This window comes from Acartia tonsa, chromosome 14 (assembly GCF_053477335.1).
Source record: "Acartia tonsa isolate MP-2025a chromosome 14, ASM5347733v1, whole genome shotgun sequence".
In the NCBI taxonomy this organism is placed as follows: domain Eukaryota; kingdom Metazoa; phylum Arthropoda; class Copepoda; order Calanoida; family Acartiidae; genus Acartia; species Acartia tonsa.
In genome coordinates this window covers 30514585-30536928 of record NC_137273.1, presented here as the reverse complement: position 1 = coordinate 30536928, position 22344 = coordinate 30514585, and the positions used below count along the sequence as shown (strand labels likewise).

The following is a 22344-nucleotide window of genomic DNA, read 5'->3' as shown; positions in this document are numbered from 1 at the left end:
TTATCCTTAATTAAATCTTAAAGACTAAAATAGTAAAAAAATGTAAATGAAAAAAAATAAAGATTTTTTCGTCTGACTAACGGATATCTTACAAATAAATAGTATTTTTTAGCTAGTACCATATCCCTTCTATCCCTGGGAAAGATATGATAAATTACAGTCTGCTTCAAACTGATTCCTCTCATCTTGACTATCCATCACGGGGGAAAAAGATAGCGGCAAAAAAAGGTTTCGCCGCACAGCACAAAAACTGCTTCGTCGTTGTGGAAGACATTTTGTGACAGTTTGGCCACATTTTGCTAGTTTTAATATAGTTCAATTTATTTTGTAAAAGCAAAGTATTTCTACAAATAGGGTTGGTCCGTCCGTCCGTTCGTAACATATAACTCTTATTGTTAATTTAGCCTTTACGGCATGAATTATCCACTAGAGGAAAGGGGCGACGCCGCTAGTACTTTGATAAAAGAAGGAATAAGTGTTTTTAATTGTTAGTCTGTCCGCATGTCTGTATGTACCGATACATCTAGCTAAACGGAAGACCGATAAGGTTTTCCTTTTTTAGCGAAGCTTCCAATATGGCCTGGTTTGATTTTGTCTATTTTTTTTCATTCACACTTCTTAAAAAAGGGATCAGGTCTACATCACCCCACCCCCTTCTCCTTTAAAGTTCCCCTAATGACCTCAAGGGGCGAAGCACCTGTCTATAATATAAAATAGTAATTTCGGATATCGCTTACTGTATAGCATTATGCTTTTTTATGCGTTATATATGTCATTGGCTATATATTTTCCTGATATAGTCCTATGCTAGCTATGTAATGTACTATCCTAGTTTTTTGTTCACCTTCAAATGAGTGAATTTAAGCAAAAATTGAGAAGTTTGTGACAATTTTCATACACAAAAGTGTCATTCTAATGATTTAACTCATTCTTTAAAGATTCACAAACATTGATTTTACTAAAAGATTCGAAAAACATGTCGAAATATATGCAGATAACATGTCAATTTAAGCTTAAAACCATTGGTTAATACCAAATCTTTATAAAGCATGTGTCCAAAATTGACAACCAATAATTGCAATCAGCATAAGGGATAATTTGTTCATCATATTTGGAAATGTACAATAATTTATTGGCCATTGTCTTGTCCTTAAGATCCCTAGTAAAGTCAGATTGTTGAAATCTAACCTCTTTAAAACGTAAAAATGGGAAATAAGTCAAATAATTGAGATAGTAAATATTTTTTCAATAAGCGTGTCTTTCAGGAAAGTTTACCATGGGTCCTTGGATGGTTTTAGGCTATGTATTCTAAATTTAAGTCTTTGGACGGTTTAATGCTCCCCCCCCCCCCCCTCCACAAGATGCTTGGGGCAAGAGAGGGGACAATGGGCCATTTATTACACAAGTCCCCAAAGTTTTATGAAAAAGTTTTCTTGTTTGCTGGCTTAACAACTTTGGGGATTTTAGTGTATATTGACAGTTTGGTTTATTACGTTGATTGTTTCATCGTTTCAACAACTAATTTTAAGCTACAAATGGGGTAATTTTGTGTATCTTCATTGGCGATGCACATATATTTTTTCGGCTATTGTCTTATCCCTTTAGATCCCTGTACTATATTTCAAAGAAAATTGAGGAGAAATTCTACGTGAAACCTATTGTATGTATCTGTCATATATTGTATTTTGTCACTGAAATACTTAAGGCTCATTTAAAAAACAAGATAGAGTTTTCCATTAACGTGAACTTTAACTTGAAGATTAAAAAGTCAGGAGGGAGGGGACAGTGGGCTGTAAATTATACTGGTACCCAAAGTGCTTGCGTAAAACCTTATGTTTCTATATTTGTAGAAAAGTTTGGATACTAAGGTTTGTACCAACCAATCAAGAGTTTCGAAAGGTCCCCAAGGTTTTTCAACAAATGGGAATATGTGCTTATAAAAGTTTGGGTACCAGAATAATATACAGTCCAATGTACCCTCCCTACCTGAAATAAATGTATTGCTTGTACTTAAAAAAAACTTAATTTAGACGAAATATGAAATTATTATAACCTAGTTAATAAAGAATATTTTATTTCAATAAAAGACGTAAAATAGATTGTCAATTTTAAAAAGCGTAGATATTAATTTATAATAGAAATTATAATTTATGGTTAAATATATTTTTTAAGGTTTAATTGGATGGTGCAAACTAATAGTGTACAATCCTTTTCCGCCGATAATTTTCATCTACAGAAGTGGTAATTATTGAGGAGTAAATATAATTATATCAAAACATTACAATCGAATATTAAGTAAAATTCTAGCTTTAAAAAAGCTATCTGAACTGAAACTCACTGTTTTTTAACTGATTTAAAAATGGTTCCTTGTGGATAAGACAATTAATGTAAAATTCATGTACATCCACTATTATGATAAACAACATTAACCATTGAATTGTCCCCTTCGTCCATAGCTTTACTACTCTAAGTTAAAATCTCTATTAGTCAGACATTGAAACCATTCTAAAATGCATGAAAACCCAGGGAGGAGGGAGGGGACATTGGGCTGTTTATTACACTAGTCCTCAAAGTTTTATAATAACGTTTTCTTATTCATTGGGTTAACAACATTGGGGACATTCTTTGAATTTTAAATAGTTGGCTCATTAAAATGGAGGTCCAAACTTTTCACTACAAAAGGGATACTTTTGTGAATCATCAATGGGAATGTTCAACAATTTATCGGTCATTGTCTTATCCCTTTAGATCCCATATGAGAACCCAAAGGGTGTAGCTATGGGACAATAGACGATAAATTTACCTTCCAAAATATTTACAGTTTTTCCTTGATAGCTTGTAAGTATTGGAGGGGGGTGGAAAGGTTGTAAATTGTTTTAACTGCCATTGTTTATTCCCACCCTGTATTAAGTTTGAAGTTACAGTACAAACGTCTGGCGTTAAATTATTTTGCAGGAAGGGGGGGGGGAACATTGGAGAAGCTAGTAAAAGTGGCTGACTCAGATTATGACGTCAAAAAAAATAACCAATGAGAGGCCACTAAAAATTTTACCATCGGTCAATTACAGTGAATACGCCATTTTTACTAGCTTCGGCATTGGACTGAAAACATATTCATGGCTTATAAACTTTGGAGACTTCGTACAAACTAGCAGTGTCCAAGCTTTTATACCAATAATTTGGATTTACAAAAGGGGTAATTTTGTTGATCATCATTGGGGCTGTACTGTACTTCAAGTGGTACTCAAAAAAGAGAGATGAAAATAGACAGTAAATGATTCCTTTCTTCTTTTCTTAAAGTACTGCCATTGGTGGTAAGATAAATTGTCTATAAAAATCAGCAATGTGACGTCATAAAAATGAGGGACGTTAGGAGAAGTGGGAAATAAAACCCTTAAAAAAAGGTATGTGTAATCATTTTTATGACGTTACATGGCTGATTTTTTGAAACACTTTATAAAGCTTCCAACAGAACACAAAATAATATTCTTTCAACATTTCAATTAATCATTTAATCTTCTAAAGAAGAAATTTATCGTCCATTGTCTTATTCCTGAAACCCCTGGGGTTCTGCAAGAGTCTGCAAGGTTTTGCCTCAGTTTAAGGTTAATTTCCCAGGCATGTAGGAATCAATAAACCAGCTATACTTTTATATCAAGTAATGGAGTTCTTATGTCTGTAGATGTTTTTAGACTATATTGTTTTTAGATTCAAGTTTTTGGATGGGTTTAGGCTATTTTTATAACCCCTCTCTACTCTTATACGGAGCCCCTAAAGTTAGGAATGTAGCCGCTAGTCCTATTATATAAAGTAATAAGGTTCTTATGTCTGTAACTTTAAATTTATATAGCTACTGAAACTATTGAGTTCTCCATTTTAGGGACGCTTCAATAGATCAAATAGTCTTTAATTAGATTTAAGCTTTGGGATGAATTTAACCTTTCTATTTAATAAAAATAGTGAAAAACCGTTCCAGGACCTGAAAAAGGATCTTAGAGAACCAACAAACAAAACTACCGATCTAATATTAAGGTTACTAAAGGCATTACATGTGTTTTTTATAATTATATACTTGTCCTTTTAACTCTAATAATTTCATCATAATTTCTCCAGCCACCGCCTAGCAACAAGGACAGACAGACAGACGGACGGAGACCTTAAACTTACACACACACATACAGAAAACCTCACAAAAACCTATGCACACAAACCTACAATTTTTGCACATTAGATTTTTGCATTTTTGTCTAATGTAGAAATATGCTCTTTTATGAGGTTTTAATACAACCAAGTACCAACTGCTGCTCTCAGCTTTGCATGGCTCCTCTTGTAGTTTGTCATGGTGGGAGAGGACAATGGGCAGTTTTTTTAAACTAGTCCTTAAAGTTTTATAATAACGCTTTCTTATTTGTTGGCTTAGCAACTCTTTTTTAATACTAACCATTTAAAAGATTTTATCAGCCTTTTTGCAGATGACACACTAGTTGCCCCTTCCTACAACACTGAAGAGGAACTTGAATCTAAAGCAAACTTAACCCTTAAGGATCTAAAAAAATGGTTCAATCTTAATAAACTAACCCTAAATACCTCCAAAACTAGAATGATCACCTTCAACACTAACAAAAACATAGACCTTAAAATAGATAACATAAGCATTAAAAAAGTTCACAGCAACAACCCGACAAATGAGGTAAAATCATTCAACTTCCTCGGTTTCACCATTGATGAAAAGCTAGACTTCAAATCTCATTCAAAAACTGTAATTAACAAACTAAACTCAGCCAACCACATTCTCTGGAAACTTAAAAGAATATTGCCCTTAAGGCAAAAAATCTTAATATATAACGCCTTCTTCATTCCCAATCTAACATACGGTTGCGCTATCTGGGCTAACAACAAAGATGTTGTAGAGACCATCAGCAAACTACAAAAAAAGGCCATCAGATCTATTAACGGTACAACCTCTAAGAGACATAGTGAACCTCTACTAAAAAAACACAATCTTCTCAAATTTAAAGACATAATTGAAATTAACAAATTATCTATAGCACATTCAATTGTTCATAACTACGCTCCAGCTGCACTTCAGGAACACATCCAAAAGGAAATGCCTCATGAAAGATTAAGACGAAATTTACTCAACATCAAATTTGATGGCTCCAATACAAAATCCACAACCAAATACTCCATTCCCCAGTCCTGGAATAATCTCAACAGTGAAATAAAAGAAATTTCATCAATCTCTAAATTCAAAAAAATAATAAAAAAAAATATGCTACAAAATTACTCCAATATTGAAATATGTAGTCTCAACACTTGCAACATATGTAAATAATCAAGATGCATACAGACTCCACTATCTAAATCCAAATTTGACTAATATCCAATCAAAGCTCACCAAAATATAAAAATCCGGTCAACTCTGGTCCATTACCCTGATCTACACCTTGCTCCCCTGTGCTCACTTGTTCGCTACACCCTTAAACTTATTATCATAACTGAGTTTAGTTGTAAAACCTCTACCAGTACTGACTGTACTAAAAGAGGTGTACTAATCTCTACTATCTTTGTACATTAACCTATTTCGTAACTTATTTTTTATATTATTTTATAATAACTGTATTAACGATAGTAAAAATTTTGAAATACATACAATACAATTTTGATTTAATTTAGTTGAGTGTCCAAACTTTGCAACCAATAATTGTAATCGACAGAATGAGTAGTTTTGTGTATCATAATTGGGGATGTACTGTACATTAATTTATCGGCCATTGTCTGGTATTTTGTACTTTTATTTAGGTTTATAAATAAAGATAATTTGTGTTAGCTTGACTTTAGAATAACGTTTGATAGCTATAATATTTGCAAGATGTATGACCATGGGTCCGATTTTCTTTAGTACATATTTTGGGGTTTTCTGCAGTTATTCTAAAGGTTTTTTTATTAAAACGTACTTAAAAAAGAGTTTTTAAAAATCACAATAATTTCTAACTATTTTTCAGTAATTATTAGCTAAAATACTATTATACTTGCGTAAATTCTCAGTAACTGTGATACTTTGCTCAACTAAAAAGTCATATTTTGTGATTTATTAACAATTTTCATTAATAGATTCTTTATTACTGAACTATTTACGGCCAAATTCATCTTTGTTTCAAGTTAATTTATAACTATTAATTTTGATAAAAGTATCTGTAATTTAAAACTAACAACAACAAAAGAAGCAGAAAACCCAGCCAAGCAAAATCAATATTTCTTAATATTTATATTCTTTTTCTATCCTTAATTTATACATATATATTTGTATAGATTTATATATCTTCTGCAAAAATACAAAATACAATTTCTTTTCTAGTTTGATGTTTATATAAAAATATATTTTTTAGCTGTTTGATCAGATGATTTGTTATCCATTTTTTCAGGGATCTAAAGGGATAAGACAATGGATAACATTTATATAGTTCAAAATTTTTGGTTGAAATAAACTAAATATTGTAATTTATACAATCCAACAAAAATTTAATAATATTACATCAAATTTAAAAGCCAACAAATAAAGGAATGTGCTTTGAAAACTTTGAAAAAGAGGGTTGCAACAAAAAATATATACCTCTGTATTTACTAAGATGAATAGAAAAAATATACAACTACTAAATCATAGACTAGCTGCTCTGCTAAAATGACAAAACAGCTGCATCATTGTGGGAACAGCTCCTAAGTTGTGCCAGCAGCAGCCAATATATAAAGTAATTACTATTCCGTACATCTTGTTTTATATTATTTCTATTTCTACAAAAAGCTGTGTTATTTTAGCCCTTTCACAAGCCCAAATGTTAAGTGGAATGATTGATCTTTCATAGAATTGAAATCTAGAGGAAAAGATAGGGATCTGAACATTAACCCAAACTCATCATAGGTTTTTTGTATTTTTCTAACATGATCTTAAAACAAATAGTAAGTCCATTAATATCTTAAAAACAGCAATAGTAAAAAGGGAACTGAAATTTCAATGTAAATCATCGACCAAAACAATAAAATGATATATTTTCAAATCATTAGTATCTTTACAAGCTTTACTTCGTTTATAATTGAGAGATTTAAGTTGCAAATACAATCTATATAAATTGTTTTATTCATCTTACAAAACAACAGTACAGTTTCATTATCAATATCTTAGTGTTTCTCATGATTGAACATTTATACTTAATTAGTTGCAGAAACAATGTAATTTTTTTCCATTTTAGCCGATAAAAAGTTTAAAGTTATGCACATTGAATAAATGACTAAAATTGTGTGTTATCTTAATATTGACATTAAATAAATGAAACTTTGAATATCCTGTTCAAATTTATTTTCAAAGTAATAATGTATATATGCAAATCCAGGTTCAAGATGTAGATTCAAACAAAATTATTATGGAAGATGTTTTTTTTAACAAAAAAAAGTCATAATATATTGGATATGTTTGATGAAAAAAAATCAATAATTGGCTTGGCGAATTAATTTTATTATAAAAAGTTTTGTGGTTACAGCTATTAAAGAAAAATTAAGCCTTTTATCTTATTCAAAGTTTGAGAATAAATGAAATAAACTCTATAGTAAATAATACTTCATTCTTTTAAATGATTTCCAAAAAAATACTTGAGAGTTTTCACATTTATACCTCCCCAACCTATGAATTAAAAAATTTGAAAAATATTGAAAAGTGTGCAGTTGAAACTGTAATGAATGTCAAAATATTTTTCCAATCTTTTTTATTCTGTGTATGCTCTAATAGCAGCATACAACTGGGCCCATTAAAAAAATGAGAATTTATTCAAATCTGCATCAAGATTTGCTTTGTTAGTTGAAAGATAGATGAAAGAGTCAAAAATGAAGAAAATGTGAAATATTTGTGCAATCTCAAAATTAACAAATAACCTTGCATCATAATGGAGACATTTATGCAAATGAAAAGTTAAATGTATGTTAAATATGACTGTACTGTATTGTGTATGTAAAACACGTGGCAACGATGGCATACATAATTACCATAATATCAATATTTAGAATTCTTAAAGAACATAATGATTTAAATTTAGAATGTTTTTTTGACCTGTTTCTTATATAATTACTCTATTTTAAGACAAGTAGATATATTTTGTTTTTAGAAATGATTTTCAATTCATTTTGTAAAGGTTAACCAAGTAATATTAGGTTGGTCATTTAATTATTTTTTATAAATTACCAGTAGCTGGTTAAAGTGCCTTGTAAATAAGAGAACAAATTTTATTGCATTTGGCCTAACTATCCAAATTGAAGGGAATATAATGCCAATTGGAACACTTTGTTCAACATTTGTTTTGTCCCATTTTATGAGGCACTTTTACTAACTTTAATTTGCTTATTTTCTTTCTACATATTCTATTCTAAAATAATTCAATATCATTCTTAATATAATTCATTTAACCTTCATTTATTTAGGTCGCAGTTTTTACTCTATGTTGCGATGAAAAATACAAAAAGTAAAATTTTATAGAACCCTACTGACATTTGAATATATATCCTACTATATAAAGTACTAGAGGCTTCGCCCCTAGCCTCTAGGGGCTTTGCCCCAAGAGGTGATAAAAAAAATTAAGGCGAAATTCGTTAAAGTACCAAGAAAATCTTTAGCAAAAAAAAAAAAAATTGGGGGGGGGATTTTTTTGTTTTTGGGGGGTTGGGGGTGTTCCACCCCCCAAGAAAATAGCTTAAAACCATCACAGGACCAATAGGTATATACCCTGAAGAGTAGAATCCGATCGGTTCAGTGGTTACCGAGATCTTAAGGGACAGACAGACAGACGGTCAGACGGACAGACAGACAGACGGTCAGACGGACAGACAGACATCGTTCTACTTTGTATTATAGATTAAGAGTTTTTTTTGTCTGTCCCGAAGGATCTCGCTAACCGCTAAACCAATATTGTTCTCCTTTTCAGTGAAGCTTCTTATAGGTCCTGGGAAGGTTTTATTTATTTTGGGGAGGGTTCGTCCCCCCTCCCACCCAAAAAATATTTTTTTAGTTACTCTTCTAAACTCAAATTTAAAATGGGATGAGGTCGACTTTTCTCCCTCCTACTTTAAGTGCCCTTAAAGGCTTCTAGGGGCGTAGCCGCTAGTTAAATATAGAGTAGCTGCACTAATTAAAATTACTTAATTACTTTATATCAATTTCTTCTTTTAGTGCAAGAAAAAATCAATCGTGGCAGTAAAAGTTTTGGTGTTTGAAAAGAAAATTATCACTGGACCGTTGTCCAGAATAATAATAATCCCAAAGCAATTTCTTATTAGTACCAAGGAACCAAAGGATTAGTAAATCAAATTTCTTATTAGTACCAAGGAACCAAAGGATTAGTAAATCAAATTTCTTATTAGTACCAAGGAACCAAAGGATTAGTAAATCAAATAGCATTGCTCACTGTCAGACCTTGCAGCAGTGGATTGACTTTTCATTGGTATTATGTCGGCTAATAGAGCATTAAATAAAAGTGGTCAATGCTGACATATTATCGACATAGGCATTGTTCATGTGGAACTCGACAATACTTTTCTTTCAACAGTGTCACGTCGACTATAGAGCATTAGATACAATGGCCTTGGCTGACTTATTATCGACAATATTGTTATTCTGAAGTGATTGTAAATGTCAATAATGTGTTTGCTTTCAATGGTTCCACGTCGAAAATCAGCATAAGACAAAAGAAATTATTGCTGACATATAATTGACAATTTGGTGTTCTAGTTAATGTCGACAATTTTCTTCCAACGGTTCCTGAAGGATTTATGGCTGACATTTTTTTGACATCCTGTTATTGTAATGTCATAGTTATCGTCGATCTCGATAATATGTTTTTTTTTCTTTTAATGTTTCCGTGTAATGGATCTACATGATCATTTCAACTTTTCTAAGGTGGCGAACTAATGGCTTTTAGTAAATTTATTATTTTTACTGTAGGACCTATATAAGTATCCTTAGATCCAGTGATAAGTTTTACAATAACCAGGGATGGAAAGGATAATGGCGCTAAAAAAATCTACATTCCTTTCCTTCACACCAATAACTACAAAGAAACTAAGATTATAACAGAGAGGATGGTGACATTGGACTGTTTATTACACTAGTCCCTAAAGATGTTTTATATTCACGTTTTCTTTATCTTTTGGTTAAACAACTTTGTGGACTTTTATTGAATTTTGATTGGTTAGTTCTTTAAGCTCAGTGTCAACTTTGAGGACTTTTATTGAATTTTGAATTGGTTGGTTCTTTAAGTTTATTATCCAAACTCTTCAACCACTAATTGTAATCTACAGAAGGTGTAATTTTGATTATCATCATTTGCGAAATATATCAATTTAGCGGCCATTGTCTTATCCTTTTTTTGATCTCAGGATAATAAGGTCAATTTAGATCTTATTAATTGGACAGGGGAAATAAATTAAATGTCAATTGTTCTATCCTTGAAACCATGGGCAATCAATGAAACACACCAACACCCAAGTCGTCGTGATTTAAACTAACTTTTTGTCATAATATTCACTGGTGGGGGAAAGTTTTATTGAAAAAAAAGCAAACAAGAAGGATTAATTTTATTTAGTAAGGTTTCAAGACCGATTAATATTTGTCTTTGTATCATACTGAAAAATCATGTAACAGTCAATTTTCAACAAAAATAATACTAAAATCATTAAATCAATTCTGTAAATCCAGATCATTCAGTCCCTCAATGCTAACAATTATCTTACATTATTACTATTGGTTCATTAAGGGATTGATTATCTAGATTTCCTAAATTTATTGTTTCGGTTATTGGTAATTTAGCTAAATTAACTTAATTTTTATTTCATTGTTTGTCCTCTGAATAACTATTGAAAGTCAAGCAAGATAATCATAAATTGGACCAATTTAAACACAGTGTTGGAACAGTTTGACTACAATATTGGTTAAAATGTGAGCACATTTTGGCATTTTCATTCATAAAAAAGTGATTTACAAACAAAAATGGTTATCCGCTGAAAGTTCCTTTCAAGATATACAAAAAAAGTGTGTCCTATAAACTATCTAGGGTAATAAATCTATTGTCATAATATATTACATTTATTTTTTAGGAATATTTGTGAATGGCTACGAATAATTATTGGAAAAACTTTATTCTAAGTTATTTTCCTTGGCTGAATTAGTGATACCAATTGAAAACGTAGAAAAGCACATTCAGGCATTTTCAGAGGCAGGTTTGGCTTTAGGCTATTTTAAGCCACTTTCAAATCTAAAGCCACAAGAAGCTGGTGGCGTAGATATTGTCAATAAATCACTAAATACGATATCTTCTTAGGGAGCTATGAAGTTCATTCATAAGGTAGATATTTCAGGGAGGAAGGGGACAATGGAGGAAAAATTATACTGGCACCCAAAGTTTTAAAACAGGCTCATTCGTTAGTTAATAAAATTTGGGTACCTTTTAAAATGTTGATTGGTTGGTTTTAACTAATTGTATCCAAACTTTTCAACCAACAGTTTTTTTAATATCATAGTGAATGATAAACATCAATTCATTGTCCATTGCCGTATCCCTTAAGATCCCTAAACAGAAACCATCAGGCAGGTAATAAAAATAAATCCCCTTACCTTTTTACCATCCAAGTCGTGTGAAGGGTGTGCCAGCACCTTTTCTACACCGGTCACATCACCGAATGTGACAAAACCGAATCCTCTGAACAAAATTAACAAAATCACCAAATGTAAAAAAAACAAATTCTCCGTAAACACAGGTATAAAATACGTGGATATTGTGAGAAATTCTCGCATACCCTAAAAATGTTTCTCACAGCTCGCTAACATAATGATACTCAACCCCCCGTTATGACAATACCCCATTCCCTCCCCTAACAATGGAGGAATGAATTGACCAATATCTGAAGACTACATTACCATCCTAAATTCCATTGTTACAATATCCACGTATTCTATATCCATTCCTCTGAATAAAATAAAACTAAAAATCACCGAAAACCGAATTAAATAGAAATTTTATAGAAAAAACACAAACTCTTTAGGAGTCTTTAACTTAAAAACATAAAAAAAAGTTCAATGATATATTTCTATATCCCCTTTTTGAAAAATAATAAAATGCCAATTTTTAAAAAATTTCTCTAAAACAACAACGTTACCTGGAGCGTCTAGTTGTTGGATCCTTCATGACCATGACCTCAGAAATTTCGCCAAACTTGGAGAAATATTCCTTCAGCCCCTCGGGGGTGGTTTGCCAGGACAGGCCCCCAACAAACATTTTTCTAAACAGAAAATAAACTTGTTGATGATGATGTTCAATAAGGGATCTTAAGGGATAAGACATTAGACTAAAAATAATTTACAATCCCGAGCCATGACAAACAAATTTATAAGATTAATATTGTCCAAACACTTTAAACAGTGCTTTTTAAAACCCAATTAAGATTTAATAAAAAGGTTTTTAAGCCAACGAATGAGAAAATGTGTTTATAGTCTAATGTTCCCTCCCTCTTGTGTAAAAATAGAAGCGAAGAATTCTGAAATGAAAAGCTTGTTGACACCCAGTGTTTTTTGTATTCATGTATATAATCAATAAAATTATTTGCTTAATACAGCTAAGGCCACCATCACTTTTAACCCTAAAATTCTTCATAAAATGGCTAGACAAAATTATAACGACAATTTTAGGAGTACTTTCCTATTAGAGCTACTGCTTTAAAGCAACAATTTTGTTAGACATCCTGTGTTTTTTATATTATTGTATATATTTTTGTGTTACATCCTGCGTTTTTGGTATTCCCGTATATATTTTTGTATGACACCCTGCGTTTTTGGTATTACTTGTATGAAATTTTGTGTTTTTGTGTTTTTGGTATTCTTGTATGTAATTTATGAGACACCCTGTGTTTTAGTTATTCTTGTATATATTTTTGTGTGACACCCTGTGTTTTTGGTATTCTTATAAATATATTTTTGTGTGACACCTTTTGTTTTGGTATTCCTGTATATATAATTTTGTGTGACACCCTATGTTTTTGGTATTCCTGTATATAATTAACTAATTATTCGCTGGAGAGACCAAATAGCCATGAAATTCCCATTCCACATGGGCTACTCAATTATTCCAAGAGGCCTTACAAACCAACAAATTAAGGCGTATAGCATAGACCAAACCAATTTGGCTCCCTAAACTTACATAATAAAGTTTTTCTTATTCGTTGGTGGAAAAACTTTGGGGACATTTATTGATAGGTAGGATTATTTAGTTTGGTATTCAAACGTTTCAAACCACTTATTGTAATATACAGAAGAGGTTATTTTTGTGTATCATCATTGTGGATGTTATCGACCATCATCTTATCCCTTTAGATCCCTGCCAACAATGGTAAATTGTAATTTACTAACAGCTGCGCCCCTAATATAGAGATGCTCTTAATATTCAAGGGCAGAAAAATAGCATTAAACAATCTTAAGAATTAAGTTTGAAATAGTCTAAAGCCATCTTAAAACACCTCTAAATGGAGAACTTAATCAATTCTTTGTTCTTTAGTGAGATCTTGACTGACATAAAATACTTTAGGTACATAAATAAATTTTAGGGTGTTGACAAAACCCTTTCCAACGGAAAATAGTCTAAAACCACTCCAAGATGTTGTTTAAAGACGCAAAAAAAGACAAGCAGATATTTTTTTCACTTTAGGAAGTTACAAAATCAATAATAATAAAAAAGCTGTAAGTTATTTTTTTCTAATTGTGTAAACAGTATTATTCTTTTCTTATTCATTTACTCTATAACCAGGGATTGTGGGGTTGTTGGATTGTACATTATACTGGTACCCAAAATTCTTGCGTTCATAAGATAAAAAAATTTTAATTTTTTTTAAAAATCTTTGATTGGTTTGATCAAACTAGTAGTGTCAAAACAATTTTAATATCAGGTAAGGAATAATTGGGTATGGTGTCTTTCGTGGCAACGCACCTTAAGGGGCGATTTTTCGTATTTTTCACAGTAGCTTTCCTATTTCTAGCCCCTGCGGGCAATGTAAACTAGTATATATCTATTGTCTTATCCCTTAAGATCCCTGTGTAGCAAGTAACAACTAACACAACTGTTAATGTTTATTAGTAGCGTAGCTATTCTATACTACTAGGATATGTCCATATGTCATTGACGGTAACTGCCTTTTTGGTTGGCGGATTTTAGAATGTTCAGAATTAGATAAACAATGCTTTAAGTATAAGTGTCAAAATCTGAGGTGAATTCTTTAAAAAAATTTGCCCCACTAATCGCTTAGTGGGGCAAAATTGTTTTCGTGTAAAATCCACCAAAATCACATTAAAAATCTACAAAAATTAAACAAAATCATAGAAGGGTTATTAACATAAGATTTTATTTGATTTTTGTAGATTTTTTATGTGATTTTGGAGGATTTTTTTGCGAAAACAATTTTGCCCCACTAAGCGATTAGTGGGGCAATTTTTTTAAGGATCCGCCTCTGTTATTTCGATTTGGAAAGAAAAAGTTGTAGGTTAGGTTATTTTGAATAAACGTTAGAAGGGCGCTGACTTTTAAAAGGAAAAAGGCTACAAAAAGTGAAGCAGCTTATAGTGTCTATAAAAAATGACGTCATGCAATACAAATGACCAATAAAAGGCCAGTATACATTTTAATTGACCAATGAATGATAAATTGTAAACTGGGCTAACATTAGTCCTTTGTATTGTATGACGTGATTTTTATAAGCTGCTTCAGTGAAGGTATCATAATTCAGGTTTTTATCTTAATTTTGCTGCGATACTTAGGGACATAATTGTTCTCGTTTTTTTATTTATTATTGCAAGAGATAATTGTATAAAAAATACATAAAGTTATTTGTGAGGGTTTTTTAGTTGGTATTAATGATCATGTTTAGTAGTTTTGGGGGGGATCTTAAGGGATAAGACAATGGACGATAAATTGATTTAAGAGATGATTCGCTTTTGACATTGTGCCTAATCGTCCTAAAATCATTGCACTACTGTTACAGGAATCATCATTCTAAGCTTGAAATTTATAGATCAATTCTAACACGCATGGATAGACCAGATTATCGCTTTTAACAATCATAATTAGGATTGTTATACTTTTATAGGGAAAATGAGAGTTTATGTCAATATGACATCATCAAAACATTTGATAACATAAGGTAAAACATTTAAATATAATAATATTTCGTGTATGGCTTCAAAACCGATTAATATCCGTTGTATTAGAATCAGTTCCAGGCCATACTAAAAAATCATGTATTGTATTGAATTATAGACAATTTTCTACGAAAAATGAAATAAAAATCCTAAAATTAATAAATTTTGTAGCAATTAATATTATAATTTTTCATTTTCTAACCGCGTAAACCTGTCTTAAACACGATGAATTCTTATAAATCACTTTATCTTTATGGTGATTAATAATTTAACCAAAGAAAAAAAGGATAATATATTTATCTTATAAAATACAATATTGGCAAAAATATAAAAAGAAAAACACAAATACTACAAGATATAAAATAAAAACCTTTTATATATTTATGGAAAATATCCATCTATTTACTTGAGCTCGCATATGGAGACTAGGATGATAATATTCAAAATGTATAGATATGGAAATAAATAATAAACACTACTTGCTTAATGAAAAACAGAAATAAAGGCTGACAGATAAACATTATTTCAGACAGACACACATTAATATAGACAGACAGACAAACATTAATAGACAGACAAAAAATAATATAGAAAGACAGACAAACATTACTATAGACAGATAGACAAACATTAATGCAGACAGACAAACACACATTAATATAGACAGACAGACAAACATTAATAGACAGACAGACAGACAAACATTATTACAGACAAGCAGATATATATTATTATGGACAGACAGACAAACATTATTACAGACAGACAGACAAGCATTATCATAGACAGACAAATACACATGTTTATAGACAGACAAACTTTATTATAGACAGACACACATTATTATGGACAGATAGACAGATATTATTATAGACAGACAGACACACATTATTATAGACAGACAGACAAACATTATTATAGACAGACAGACAAACATTATCATAGACATACAGACAAACATTATCATAGACAGACAGACAAACATTATAACAGACAGACAGACAAACATTATTATAGACAGACATACAAACATTATAACAGACAGACAGATAAATATTATTACAGACAGACAGACAAACATTAATATAGACAGACAGACACAAATTATTATAGACAGACAGACAAACATTAATATAGACAGACAGACATTATTATAGACAGACAGACAAACATTATTATAGACATACAGACACACATTTTTATAGACAGATAGACAGACATTAATATAGACAGAGAGACAAACATTTTTACAGACAGAAAAACATTATAACAGACAGACGGACAAAGAATATAACAGACAGACAGACAAACATTATAACAGACAGACAGATAAATATTATTACAGACAGACAGACAAACATTGATATAGACAGACAGACATAAATTATTATAGACAGACAGACAAACATTAATATAGACAGACAGACATTATTATAGACAGACAGACAAACATTATTATAGACATACAGACAAAATTATTAGAGACAGACAAACAAACATTAATTTAGACAGACAGACACACATTAATACAGACAGACAGACAAAATTATTACAGACAGACAGATAGACATTATTATAGACAGACAAACATTATTATAGACAGACAGACAAATATTGTTATAGACAGACAGATATACATTATTATAGACAGACAGACAAACATTATTACAGACAGACAGACAAACATTAATATAGACAGACAGACAAACATTATTACAGACAGACAGATACACATTAAAATAGACAGACAGATATACATTATTATAGACAGACAGACAAACATTATTAAAGACAGACAGACAAACATTAATATAGACAGACAGACAAACATTATTACAGACAGACAGATACACATTAAAATAGACAGACAGATACACATGTTTATAGACAGACAAACTTTATTATGGTCAGTCAAACATAGTTACAGGTAGACAGACGTTATTCTTATTTAAATGTTGCAGATTGTTTCTCTGTCTCTCTTTCTGCTTAACTGAAATTGTGCTTCTTTACAGTGAAGCTTCCTAAAGGTCCTTTGAAGGTTTATAGCTATTTTTATGAAGGGTAGTATCACCCTTGAAAAGACCTTATACACAAGTAACAGAATTTCAAGTTTACAAGTGTTTACACCACTATATGAAGACAAACATTAAAACCGACAGACAAACACCATTCCAGACAGCTATACTGACATCTTTACAGACAAGCAGACAGAGAGACATAACATATATATAATATCATATATAATATCATAGACAGACAAATACACATGTTTATAGACAGACAAACTTTATTATAGACAGACAAACATTATCATAGACATACAGACAAACATTATCATAGACAGACAGACAAACATTATAACAGACAGACAGACAAACATTATTATAGACAGACATACAAACATTATAACAGACAGACAGATAAATATTATTACAGACAGACAGACAAACATTAATATAGACAGACAGACATTATTATAGACAGACAGACAAACATTATTATAGACATACAGACACACATTTTTATAGACAGATAGACAGACATTAATATAGACAGAGAGACAAACATTTTTACAGACAGAAAAACATTATAACAGACAGACGGACAAAGAATATAACAGACAGACAGACAAACATTATAACAGACAGACAGATAAATATTATTACAGACAGACAGACAAACATTGATATAGACAGACAGACATAAATTATTATAGACAGACAGACAAACATTAATATAGACAGACAGACATTATTATAGACAGACAGACAAACATTATTATAGACATACAGACAAAATTATTAGAGACAGACAAACAAACATTAATTTAGACAGACAGACACACATTAATACAGACAGACAGACAAAATTATTACAGACAGACAGATAGACATTATTATAGACAGACAAACATTATTATAGACAGACAGACAAATATTGTTATAGACAGACAGATATACATTATTATAGACAGACAGACAAACATTATTACAGACAGACAGACAAACATTAATATAGACAGACAGACAAACATTATTACAGACAGACAGATACACATTAAAATAGACAGACAGATATACATTATTATAGACAGACAGACAAACATTATTAAAGACAGACAGACAAACATTAATATAGACAGACAGACAAACATTATTACAGACAGACAGATACACATTAAAATAGACAGACAGATACACATGTTTATAGACAGACAAACTTTATTATGGTCAGTCAAACATAGTTACAGGTAGACAGACGTTATTCTTATTTAAATGTTGCAGATTGTTTCTCTGTCTCTCTTTCTGCTTAACTGAAATTGTGCTTCTTTACAGTGAAGCTTCCTAAAGGTCCTTTGAAGGTTTATAGCTATTTTTATGAAGGGTAGTATCACCCTTGAAAAGACCTTATACACAAGTAACAGAATTTCAAGTTTACAAGTGTTTACACCACTATATGAAGACAAACATTAAAACCGACAGACAAACACCATTCCAGACAGCTATACTGACATCTTTACAGACAAGCAGACAGAGAGACATAACAGATATATAGAGAATTAAAGACATACAGACAGACAAACAAGTAATAAAAAAAGCTAATACAGTTATAAAAAACAAAAATTACATACACCAAAAGAAACAAAGGTTTATAGAACCACAACCGCGTGTTAAAACTGAGAGGACAAAAAGAAAAGATTTTGATATTATCTAAAAAGAATAAATAATATTGTTTACAAGAGTTCACATCAAAACCCAGGGGTTGGTATTCTTTCTAAAAAATATAAATAGTATTTAACAAGATCGAGTATGGTCATTGCAGGCAAAGATTAAATAAATAGTAGAATTTTTGTTAGCAATAATGCATTGAATGATTAAATTATTCATTTCTTTATATTTGGTCATATGAATAAGACAAGGGCTCAATGTTGCACATGCAATTATAGGGCTAGTCTTTTTCTATGTTACTTCAAGTTAACCCCTAGGTTCTAGAGGTTGGAAGAAAGTAAAATATCCCAAAACATAAGATTAGATCAAAAATAGCATTAAAATATCCTTGGAGCTTTCATAAAATTAAGAACTTAATCGGTTCAATGGTTAATAAATTCTTAATAAACAAAAAAAAATTACAAATAGGAAAAATGCTTCTGAAACAAAGATAGAAAATTTACAACGACAAAAATATAGGCAATCAAAAAACCTGTTTTTGCAAAGAACTAGAACTTGTTCTGAAATATTTAAGACAAAAAAGACAAATACATAAATAAGTAGCACAACAATAACAAGCTAAAAAGATTTTTCTTAGAATCATTAATTATTTTTGGGGGGGGAATTGTTCTAAAAATAATTTAACCAATAAGATATTTTAAATAGGTAATTGTAAATCAAGCAAATACATGAAATATTTCCCAAAAATACTCTCATTTAAGTAATAATTTTCTATTAAAAATGATCAAATCCCCAAAAAAATGAGGGTAAAAAGTAATTTAGATTTAGCTTGCAATGATTGATAAATTTGCAGGATTTGACACTTTTCATTTATTTTTGATCTAACAAGAAGATATTAGGTGAAATAAACACTGACAATGACAAATATGCTTTCTACACCGAGGGGATATTTTAATATGATGCTCATTTTTTCCCACGAAATTTTTAATGATAAAGTTCAGCTATTTTTTAGTCTTATGGCAAGATTCTGTAACATTTATGAATATGATTTAGGAAACCATAACACCTAAGATATCCTAAGAAATTTTATATGGCCCTTAGTCTAAATCATGTCATACCAAAGGTGTTAAAAACTGAAATTTTTCATTAATTTAAGCTAGAAAGATTAGATTTCATTGGTTGTTTTTTACAGCATGTTAAAATTGTCTTAATGATTTTAAACTTTGCATGATAATTTTTTTTTATATTTTATTATTTATCCCTTTCATTTGATTTTTGGAATAATGATTCCTAGCATGATTAGGTATATATACCCATATTATTAATCATTCTGTATTTTTATTGTATTTTGTAATAACATATGAACACCATTTAATATACCTGGACGAAAGAAAATTATATTGTGAGGTTGACCAGAATAACTTAGATATTACCTTTTAATCTATTTATATGGACTATAGAGTAATTGGAAATCATATCATCAACTAAGTTCTAATGCACCTTATAATAAAGTAACAGGATGTCTGTTTGTCTGTCTGTTTGTGTGAACCAAAGGATCTCGCTAACCGCTGAACTGATCGGGCTCTCCTTAATAGGGTAGCTTCTTATAGGTCCCGGGAAGGTTTATAACTATTTTTGGGGGAGGGTACCACCACCCTCCCAAGAGAAATCACAAAAAAATCAAAATGTTTTTACCTAAAGAGACTTGAACGCAACATTGCAAGGTATCGTAGAGACTTAAAAGCAACATAGATAGGTATCGTATTATTAAAAGAAAAACATTTAAAGTGCTACTAGAGGCCTTTAGTCTAAATATAAAGTGGCATAATATCATTTAAGTTGATTACAACATTTCTATGATTCAAAAAAATCAAACTTTGGACAAAATTGTCTTGTGTTTCCTCAATATAAAGTGGCATATTTAGATATAAACTAGCTTTGTTGTGATCTAAAAAGATAAGACAAAAAAGTATTAATTTATGTACACTCCAAATTATGATATATAAAGTTATACTTAAATTAAAATTTGGTGGAAAAGTTTGGGCACTGCCAGTTTGTACAACCCAATCATGATTAGATAAAAGACCAAAAGTGTTTTTATGCAAACGAATTGGAGAACATGTAAATAAAACTATAGATACCAGTCAGCTTATACCAATAATAAAACTAATTCGGGAAAAAATCATGAAACCTATACGTGGTTTTCAGCTGTCGTTGGGGCGGGGGGCAACATGTAGTAAAATTAATGACCTCTCCATTTGCCCCCCAAAATATTATTTAAGAGCTATTTAACTTGTTGGTTATACCTTATACCAGGGTACCATTTAATTGGAAGTCTAATGTCGTCTTTTATATCTCTCAAAGATAGGCATATAACTTTATGATTTCAAAAATATGGTAGCATTTTACTAAATATTAGTTCACCATGTTTGTTAAATTACTCTAAGTAAAGTCTATTAGCGCGACTAAATGAAATAATCCTTGCCATAGGTCAAAGCTTGGTAAGATAAATTGCTTCAGCATTAGAAGAAGAATTTAATACTGTGTGCCATATAAATCTTCACAGACACTGCAAAAAAGAGTTTCGGAAAAGTCAATGGGAGTTCAAAATGTAAGTTTTTTAAAGTAACGGGTTGATTGAAACAGGAAAGGATCCGTTAGGATTTTTTATCCACGTATTTTGATGGAAGGTACCCCAACCCTCCCAAGTGTAACCACCCTTTAAAAAAATCTCCCTACTCTCAGTTTATGTTTTTTTTTTGGGTTGCCTTCCCCCCTCATTGCAAGTAACTTTGTAAGCCTTTATTGGCATAGCTGCAAGTTGTTTTATATAGTTCCAAGGTAGACAATGTGTTTAAAAAGATCTCGGTAACTGTTAAATCAATTTCTCTGATTTTTTTGTATTTAGTAAAATTTGGGAGCATAACTTTTGTTTAAGGTTTTTTGGATACAATTTTGGAAGATTTTTCATTATTTTTTACAGTTAATCTAAAGATAGTTGGACGCCAGAGACTTAAAAAAAGAAAGACTGGGAAAAGGGAGAAAGAATTTGGCTTGTTTGTGTGTCTGTGTATTTGTGTGTGTGTCAGTGTGCGTGTGTGTGTTTCTGTGTGTGTTAGAGAAAGAAGATGGATTTAATAAGATAGGAAGGAACATTCTGATAATAAAACAAAAAGCCATAGATAGGTCAATAGCACAAAAATTTATTTCCCATAATCAAAAAGCAGAAAATATGAGGTTTAGATTTAGGTGGAAGTCATGATCTTAAGGGATAAGACAATGGACCTAAAATGTATGTACCCAATAACTCCAATCTACAAATTAACTTTTTAAGCTAACGAATAAGAGAACTTAACAGTAAAATGTTATACAGTTTAACTGTCCAATTTAAGGATTCCAGTCCATGTCAGTAAGGGTTGTTTTTGCATATAATTTTTCAAGCACTTGGTTGCCTTGACA

At 30.9% G+C, this 22344-nt stretch overlaps 1 protein-coding gene across 4 annotated transcripts in view; it reads right to left on the bottom strand.

Moving 5' to 3' along the window:
* Positions 1-22344, bottom strand: part of LOC145306577 (RNA-binding protein Musashi homolog Rbp6-like) — a 168081-nt gene that overhangs the window by 115606 nt on the left and 30131 nt on the right. For all 4 annotated transcript variants that reach the window (XM_080148779.1, XM_080148780.1, XM_080148781.1 and 1 more), the window contains exons 3-4: positions 12193-12315; positions 11651-11735 (exon numbers count right to left, since the gene is read on the bottom strand). In XM_080148779.1, coding sequence (XP_080004905.1) covers positions 11651-11735; positions 12193-12315 — 208 coding nt within the window. The remainder of the gene's footprint in view (positions 1-11650; positions 11736-12192; positions 12316-22344) is intronic.